The sequence below is a fragment of the Etheostoma cragini genome, chromosome 17, assembly GCF_013103735.1.
Source record: "Etheostoma cragini isolate CJK2018 chromosome 17, CSU_Ecrag_1.0, whole genome shotgun sequence".
Classification (NCBI taxonomy): Eukaryota; Metazoa; Chordata; class Actinopteri; order Perciformes; family Percidae; genus Etheostoma; species Etheostoma cragini.
The window spans coordinates 9,778,125-9,787,911 of record NC_048423.1 but is presented as its reverse complement, the minus strand read 5'-3'; the positions used below and the strand labels follow the sequence as shown (position 1 = coordinate 9,787,911).

The following is a 9,787-nucleotide window of genomic DNA, read 5'->3' as shown; positions in this document are numbered from 1 at the left end:
CAAAACATTGATTTTTGAGGCTTTTGGCTTCTTGATTTTTTTTGGTAGTAAGCTGGGACATGCGGCTATGGCATTATGTTGTCTGTATTTAATCAGATGGGTTAACAGCAGTGTCTGAAAATAATTTTACAGATGCTTGACTTGGACGGAAGTAGAAAACCTCCATTCTGACCTCTGTAACTCTGTTTTAATAAAGCCTAGAATCCCACTGACACTTGTAACAGAAAATTAAGAGTGTTAGCTTTCCAATGACATACAACATCCCAGAGGGCCAAAGTATATGGGCACTATATCACTTTTAATTTGGGTACAACATTTAGACCAAAAGGCATGTATTTTTAAGAGTTTCATTAGTCACATTCCGCACAAAAAACATCAAAACATTAGTTTGAAAGTGTATGAAGGCGTTGAACTTGCCAGTTAATCTAGAATGACACTACAATAACAATTCAGCTATACTTCGCTGACACACTCTTACATGTAATTAAATAAATTGCAAACAAGATTTTACAATAAAAATGTGCCTGTCCCAATGCTCCTGTTATTTTCCACTTTTTGACACTGCCTGTATTGCTTTGATCCACTCCTTTCGTTCTTCTGCTGTAGCAGCTTGGAGGAAGTAGTGAGTTTCATCTGAAGTGATGATCTCAAAAAGGTTGCCCTCAATGTCATATTTTTTGGCTGAGACCAGGAGAAGATGAGAGAAAGCAGTTTAAAAGTGATGAGTTGATGAAAGACTACTGACAGAAAAGCTACTATATTTCCTGGAAACAGGGAGGAAGCAACAGGTCATTTGTATCCTGTAACAATCCCACTCACCATCAGGCACATACTCCACAGCTGTAATCACAGACCCACGGAGATGGATCGAGCCCAGCGGGTCATCACCCTGGCACAAACAAAACACAAAAGAAAGCACAAAGTAGATGAAAGAAAGACTATGTGAGTAAAACAAACTTGTATTATTTAGTCTTTCTTACTACATCTTGCACAAGTCAGTGTATTTACCTTTGTAGGATCATAATAATGCATGTAAGCAGGGTCATCTCTCAGCATGAATTTTCGCACTTTCCAGTTTTTTCTCTTATGTCCCTGTGATAAAAAAACAACAACAGGCCTTATCTGATTTGCTGAACATTGCTAACCAGAAAAACTTGGCAAGCAATTGTGAAGTAGACTTCCCCTTTCTGTAGATGTAACTTGTGATTTGCCCAATTGGGAAAACAAAAACTGCTCTCAGTTTCGACAACAGAGTATTGTTATGCATGACTGAAAGCGAGAGCTAATTTAAAAAGTGTTATGTTTTGTAGCTGGAGAACAGCTGGAGAACAGCTCCAAGAACAGCTGTGTTGATATCAAGATATCAACACAGCGTAACTTATCATTGGAAATGCATGCAGTGGAACAAAAACCCATTTTTCCTGCTTTCTGATTCACCTGTTTGAGTAAACAGCCCTGTTTTATGATGTTTCCTCTGAATTCTTCCTTAAGAAGCGTATCTTCATCACTGGAGTAGCCTTCACAAAAGAACCCACTGTCTGCCTGCGACAAAGCAGAGCCAAACACACACATCATACACATAAATCATGATTTATCACCCCTAACCTTATTAATTTTATTTTAGATTATTTCTTTGGGCTTTTCCGCCTTTATTTGTTACGGTAGCTAGGTTATAAAGGGAAGAGAGAGAGGGGTAAGACATGCAGGAAATCATCACAGCTCTGATTCAAACCCTGGACCTCTGCGTCGATGCTTAAACTGCTCAGTATATGTGAGCCTGATTTACCCACGGAACCAACCCGGCCACACCCCCAAACTTGTTAATGTCAAATGTTTAATAGTAACTTTTCAAACTTACAAAGTAATAAAGAGCATTTGTCTGATCTAAGAAAGCTGTTTGCTCTCCACTTTCTGCTCCTTCTTTGGACAAGTCACTCGCAGGCTGGAGAAAACCCTCATTCAGGAGCCCTGTCGCTAACATAAGAGCCTCGGGCCTGTTTCTCGCTTTCTGCTTTGAAATCAGCCAGTCTACCACTGTCCCACCTGCACAAAAATAAGAACAAAAAAGCCATTAGAAAGTAAAAAAAAAAAAAAAAAAAAAAAACTTCTTCCACACCTGTAACCTAAATAAAACAAAGACAACAGTACCGGTGAAGCAGTGGTTGAAGACTCGATTATCCTGCTCCAGTTTTAACTCTTTCACTCCATCATCTTGGTCTTTCATTAGTGTGTACAGTTCTCTGAGAAAACACAATATAGACATTGTCAACATGTTCTATCATGCTATCACGTAGCAAAAGCAGTTGACTAAACCCCTGCCTCTCGAATAGTGATTGTCCAATAGCCAGTAGTCCAAAAGTCCTGTCGAGGATTACATTTTCTCAACATGCTGAACCAGTTGGCATGGGGCTCTGCTTGTAAGAATGTAAGCACTCAAGGTTGCTTTATGGCTTCAATTGCTAGTTTCAAGCAGCCAAAATATGGTCACTGGCCAAAATGTCTGACTTCAAACTATTATTGTTACAGTCTATGGTGTGCAGTGGTCTTGGATGCTATTTTTGTAGCATAAGTAGCTTTGCCGGCTTTAATTCCATTCCCATTCATTACTTGCTGATCCAATACCCCTCACTCTTAAAGCCTTTTCTCTTACAACTTTCTAAGTGAATATTATTTGAAACAGCAGCAACAGAGAAGCATAAATCTACCTAATCTAACCCAGCTTCTGTGTTTCTTGTCCCTGTACTGAGGAGAGTTTTCAACCAATTGAGTTAACGTTAGCTTGATTAGCTACCTAACTACAGCTGGTAAAATCTGCCAGCAACAGTTCTAATTCCAACCAGCAAAATCAACAGTCGATAGCTAGAAGTCGGCTTTTGTCTGCCTCCATCTTAAATCAAGGACCCATTGTTTCAAAAATTAGGCCCATCAACATTTTTCCGTGATCTGCAACCGCTTTCACTTTAAACTATACTTGTGGGGCGTGAGAATGGGAAGCGTGACATCTACTAATAGTATGATTGACATGTATCAATGTATTGGTCTTTTAAATTTGTTGTTTTCACCACCAAGACGATTTTCCAGAACATACGTCAGGTTGATAGTGTCAGGCAGGCGAATGGAGCGTCTTGTGGACTTCCTGGCAAATTTTTTCCCCCCCTCGAGGCAGGTGATGGCTCTCTTGATGTCCTTGACCCAACACTCTCTCTCCTCCATATGTGAGGCTTGGAAGAAGTGATCCTGCTTCTTGTCTGTGGTAATCTTGAAAACCATCTGAAGGGAGCAACAGACTCATGCTGTTATATTTTCTGTCTTTTCTTTTGCTTCAGATATCAGGATAACAAAAAATAAACATATGTACAGTATATAAATATATATATGTATGTATTAGCTGTCTCAAATGAATCAAATCTTCAAATTGAGTATTTTAAAACTTAAACTTCAATTGTAGTCTTTAACTCTTGTTACTCATCCTATATACTCCATTTATACATCTCTAATCCTTCAATGCAAGTTCCGATTTTTTAACAGCTGTACTTGTCTTTTTCCTACCGTCCTCTTGCCAAAATCCTGACAAGGACTCATGAGCGTGGCGCCCTTTAGTGGGATCATTCCTTTCGGAGAGTGGTCGGTTTTCTTTTTATAGAATTCCAGCCCATCTTCTGACAGCACCACCCACACTGCCTTCCAGGAGTTTAGCAGTGTTCCCTGAGAATCAAAACAACAGTTGACAATAGGCAATCCTTAAGCAAAAGTGTAAGTATGTCAAGGATGTAGTCTTTTCTAGATGTTACAGAATGCATGTTGTACATAAACTAAACTTAGATGTTAAAATAGGTATAAGTATTTTGTTTTATAATCACTAAAGGTACTCAAGTCTGTTAGTTTGATATCCTCGGGAGAGTTAACTTTTTTGTTCAGATTATGTAACATAAAAAATACCTAATTATATTTAGTTTGAAAGGTATTTGCATTTCACATACGTGCACATACAGTACATAGCATAAAGAGAAAGATTAAGATAAAAGAAATGAAAGCAGACAGTTGTACTTATCTGAGCAAGCACCAATGACATGATAATGCAGAAATGAATCTATAGTTAGGTGTTCTGGCAAGTACTGGGAAACAAATTACTGTCTTCTGCAACCTTGAAAACTTTGGGTTGGGTTTATGTTCCACTTCACTATCTCTTGTGCCATGTTGAGCTTGTTGCATCCTCTGCTCCCAAAATAAGCTGTTTAACTAATGTGACTTATTTCAGCAAGGCATGCTTTTAAGAAATTGTAATGTTTAAAGTAAGAAAAAAGAATCTTCCCAAAAATATATCTGCTGTGAAATACATGTCTTCAAACATTACAAGAAAGCTGTGTGTAGAACTGTGGCTGAGCTGCTCAAATTTAAGCAGATGATAAATAAGACAAAAGAAACAATGAACAAATACAGACTTTTGAATAGTCTGAATAGTTGTAATCCTCAATCTTTTCACTCCTGTCCTACACTGTGTGTAGCAGAAAACTACATCTTCCACACTGTGCTTCCACAAGTTGCTTCAATTTAGCTGGGCACTGTAGTTTGAGCGAACAACAATTAAACAGGAGTTTAGGGAATATATTCAGTCGTGGATTATTTTACACTTGGTGCTCCAATAAGGATTAACGGCAGCAGGAGTAGTTGGTCATGAATGGACATACATCAGACGGCACATTAATCAACTGTGTGACATCATCACTGCCCATGAAGAAGGTTTTCTGACATCTTAGACATCTGACTATTATGCACAGCTGTGGCTATTTATAGCACCCAGAGTGTCATCACATTATCCACAAGATTAAAACACTTTAGTTGTGATATCTCAATCATCATCAAAAGTTAAAGATGATCAATAATGATTTTGTTGCTGTCAATCACATCAAACAACAGTTTAGAAAGTGCTTCACAATATAGGATACAAGGAAAAGAACACACAGGATGATATAGTTATGTCTGATTGATAAAACCAAATGTTAACTAAATAAAAACTAAACACACAAAAGCATTTCATTAAAATATCTTTCATTGACATCATAGGTGTGTAGAAAGCACGATAAAGCATGTGAGTTTTGGTTTTCAGTACTGGATGTGTGAACACGGATATACATTATGTCGGGCTACTGTTTTTAAAACAGTTGTAATTTGTTGTGCAGTGTATTCACTGAGTTATATGTATATATATTCATGGCATATTGCAAAAAGATAATTTATTTTAGCTCATGGCAATCTCTCCAAGAGTAAATTATTTTTCATGTTGGATGAATGCTAAAACACAACCTGGAAAACACATATCGTGTTTCACTCTAGGTTTGGACAAAAGCAGGAACTAGACTTATTGCAACTGTAGAACAGAAGTGTGAGTGCGTAGTTGTGTATTGTGCGGCAACTTTTAAGTGACATGCAAACCTTGTTATATACAGAAGGCGTGGTTTGACTTAGAAACTTATTCTTCTTTACCAGAGCTGGGTTTTTTTTATAGTCCAGACTTTTTCAAGATGTTTAGATGTTCAAATGTTTCCGTTTATGTGACAGTATCTGGGCGAAGCTCAAACTTGTATTAACTGTGACAGTTCCTTGCCACTCCAGTAGATTCCTTCTGGTTTAAAAACTCAAAAGTGCTACTTATCAAACGTTTCTTAAATCTTCTACGTTCTGTAATTTGGCATCTTTTAACATACACTTGTATTGCAATTTCATTACTTTTAAATGAGTCTTTTAAAATGTAGATGTCAATTTGCACCCTTGTTTGAATCCAATATTGACTGTCAATAGTTAGAGTTTGTTGCTACAAAGCTAAACCTCTACATAAGCAGAAGTTGTGAATTCTGTTATTTTATCTCCAGAGTAGGACTCTGTATCCAAAGTGGATAGTATTTTTTTGTAGTTATTCTTACCTTCTTTACCAAGTATCCCTCTCTGATCTGTTGTGGCTCCATGACCCTGGTCTTTGCTGAGGTCAGCTGCAGCTTGAGTCAATTTTTTAGTGACAGTTAAAAAAATTCTTACCCACCTCTCTCTCTCGCTCTCTCTCTCTCTCTCTCTCTCTCTCTCTCTCTCTCTCTCTCTCTTTGTCTCTTTGTCAAAACCACAAACACACACAGACACACAAGCAGGAAGTTGTGCTTCTGGGTGTGTAGTGATGATTAGTCAACCAGCTTCCTCTTCTATGTGATATTATTAGTTACAGCTACTTCTCTGCTGATGTTTCACATCTATCTAGGCAAGGCAAGGCAGCTTTATTTGTATAGCACATTTCAGAAACAGGGCAATCCAAAGTGCTTAACACAAAAATGGTTAAAAAACAGTAAAAAAATAAAAACAGATAAAACACAGAAGAAACAGTTATCTACAAATATTTAAAGAGGCAGCTTGACAATTTTGTTTTGGGCTTGGACAGCTCTGCAGTTAAATTAAAACTCATTTGTTTTGTCCCAAATGTATTTACCTTTAAATTAAACTTCTTATCCTAATGTTTCCTTTGTTAAATGAATGGCTATTTCCTGCTGTATATAAGGCATATGTAACTCTTTAACATTGTCTCAAGCTGCTATACTCATATACTTTTATTGCCCATACCAATACTGTGATCTTTGTTTTTTGTTGTTCTTCTTGTTTGTTTTCTGTGGTTGTCTTTCATATTTCACATTTCTGCTTTACTTTTTTCCTTTCTGTAGAAGATGACAAGCCCTAAGTGTTTTTGAAAAGCACCAGAAATAAACTGTACTTTTACTACACAAAAACACAAAAAACCATTGACCCATAGTACACATCATAACTCTATATTTAGCTAGAGTATGAATAATTGTGAGTGCCTGATTTAGCTAAGGGTACATCACATGGCCCCACAGGAGGGCCTATTTCTGGAAGCTTCTTCTTTTCTTGATTGCTAAATGTAAAGGGTGTTGCACTTGTAGAGAATAGTGGACAGGCTCAATGAACTGTAGGCTACACTCTTATTAATTTATTAACCCATTAACCTAAATCAATAAGATGTAGCCTACAGTTGTGTTTATGTATTAGCCCATCTATGCCTGCAACAGAAAGTTTAGACTTCCTTTAGGTGGAAGTGTTTAAGTCTGTTGGAATATTAAAAATCTGTCAAACCATTTGGCTGAAAAGTCAGTTGTTCTTATCATACTATATATACATAAATACTTACTGTATTTCATCATAGTTAAAAAGAACAACTACTTGTCCCATGTGCCCAAATACTAAATATGGTATGATAACAAAATGTATCTCAGAAAATACAAAGAGTACAATCAATGTACAGACCACTCACACAAATACATACAACCTACACCACATAAGACAGTATCTATTAATTAATCATAAGGATGGAGATGCTTTCTTAGTTGGGCAGTTGTAGTCCTAACTCTAAAAAGCGATTAGACTTGCTGGACTGTCACTCAGCTTCGGTAGAAACAGAATTCACTCACTCCTTATCAGAGTGAGTCACAGTGTGTTGTTCCACAAATTGTAGTCATTTCATGACAAGAAAGGAAGTCTTCATATCTGAGGTGTCAGTTGTTATGAACATGGTGGCCTAGCTGTTTGCGTCAGTGGAAAAATTTGAGTTCCAACAAAGAAATGCGTGGGGTGGATGAACCACTGGGTGGTCATGTAGGGGACGAAATGCAAGGGTACAGGTTTGACTTTTTTTGGAAGATTGAGATTAAATCAATACATATATTACAGATTTGTATGTATAGCTTTTACTTTTTAACTCACACTAAAAATTATGTAATGCAACAAACTACATAATATAATAAAACATGCTTTACTGTTTTACCTGTACTGTAATTTTGATTCTCCTAATTCACCAATATGAAGCAACTTACAGGTGCTGAACACCAATGGTGTATAATATTGTGAAGATAATGTTTACTTTCTGTTCCGTTGGTATCAGAGGTCTTTAATTCTGCACAATATTGGTTCTGAAAAATACAGATTGATAATCCTTCCAAATAACGGTTATTCTTGTGATGTTGTAAATATTCCTCTAGAGGGTGTCATAAACACATTAAAAGATTAATAAGCTTGCTATACTGCATTGAGGTGTTACCCTAGCAATGATTGATCAAAAAGCGATTAGTAAAAGTGGGGATGAAAATAGGTGAATTCCTCATAAGAGTTGACACCAAAATAAAGTCAATGTGCATCTTTATTGGTAAACTGCATCATATTGTTTCTCAAAAATTTTAAAAATTGTACCCCCTTTGAATTGCTTTTTTAAGCCAAGTACCCCCTGACCAGTGCAAAAAACATTTGGTAGATAGAAAAAGTCTATTTAAAGAGGTATAGCCGGCAGTGACAGATTCACAACAAAACAACCTTTTTTAAACAAAAACATTTAAATGCTACATGGTACGACCATCCTGTATAAAGGTTCTTCTGATGATGATCTCATATCTATAAACTTGGATCTCAAGGATGTTCTCTATGGTCGCGGCACTTATCAAAAGGGACAATGACCAAACTGTCCGTGCGTAGCGTGGATTCATGCTTTCCTCTTTCCCATGCTATGAGTGAACATCATTGCAGGGATGGGATGGGGGGGTGGCTAGTGTTTATGAGTTTGTTAATGAATCTTGGGGCATAAGAGGCATCGCTCTGCGGTGGTGTTTGAAAAGGGGCTTGAGTTATGGAATATTAATATCACTGAGAAAATAAAGGTGCCAGATCTTGTACTCTAACCAAGAGCACTTACCAAGGCCATCTTCTTAGATAAACACTTAACCCTTCTTTGCACAGAAGACAAGATAAGGTGCAATAACAACATATCTCAGAGTAAGGGACTCACAATCAAACCCTTGTTTTGGTTTATTTTAAAGAAATGGATGTCTCTCTCCTCTTCATCCTGCTGAGCTGCCTTTTTATCTACATATGATTCATAAAGCTATGAGAGAAGAAACAGACCTGTTAGCACTGAGCTTGAAGAGTAGAAGAACTGTGTGTGTGAGCATGATAAAACCGAAGAAACAAGACAACTTTTTAAAAACTCACCCACTCTCTTTCAATATTACAATCCATTTTCCCACCTGAAATGACCTATGAACTAAACCTACCATGAGTACTTCTGTCAGTAGAGATTGTATCCAATACCATTCGTTGCATGTCACACATTTCTCCCATTCTTTTCTGTAAAAGTGTGTATTGTACTTTGATGTAAAGGTGAAAGTTCTCTTCAATGACTGACTGAAAACCACAAAGTCAGACCTCATTTTCCATTTGTAAGAACCCGTTTACTTTATACTAAATACTTTCAGTGTTTTGAAAACAATAGTTTTTTTATTGCAATGTTCCTTGTGTCTGATTGATTTGTTTCTGATTTCTCCATTTTTAAGTGTTGTATTTCTAAAACAAAGGGGGGGGGGGGTAGTGACGCCATTTAATGGAGTACTGTCAACATGCAATTATCAGTATTTCTTTATTAACAATGGATCACCCGACTTTGTAGTTCCTCTCAACTCTACTGAGTTTTTTAATGATTTGCAGTGCATTTTTGTTTCATAACTATAGTGTTTTGTTTTGTGGGGGAGTCTTGGCCCTCTCATCAATGTAGTTTTCAGAAACAGCTGCAGCTGTTTACAGCAAAAAATCTTTATAACCCCACTGAACGCTGCCGGACAAAGTTAACAACTAGCGGATAAGAGCCAGATATTTACAACGGGAGTTGGTGGAGAATAAAACAGAGATAAAATTAGATTAGATTAGATTAGATTATACTTTATTCATCCCACGACGGGGACATTTTTGG

The 9,787-nt window shown here is 37.0% G+C and overlaps 1 protein-coding gene across 1 annotated transcript; it reads right to left on the bottom strand.

Moving 5' to 3' along the window:
* Window positions 1-345: 345 nt before the first annotated feature.
* On the bottom strand, window positions 346-6,082 carry plek (pleckstrin). Its single transcript, XM_034898886.1, has 9 exons — window positions 5,922-6,082; window positions 3,550-3,705; window positions 3,089-3,270; window positions 2,149-2,240; window positions 1,859-2,043; window positions 1,438-1,542; window positions 1,009-1,092; window positions 820-889; window positions 346-681 (listed from the first exon to the last, which is right to left on the bottom strand). The coding sequence occupies exons 1-9, from the start codon at window positions 5,961-5,963 to the stop codon at window positions 542-544; spliced, it is 1,056 nt and encodes a 351-aa protein (XP_034754777.1). The 5' UTR covers window positions 5,964-6,082; the 3' UTR covers window positions 346-541.
* Window positions 6,083-9,787: the final 3,705 nt, after the last annotated feature.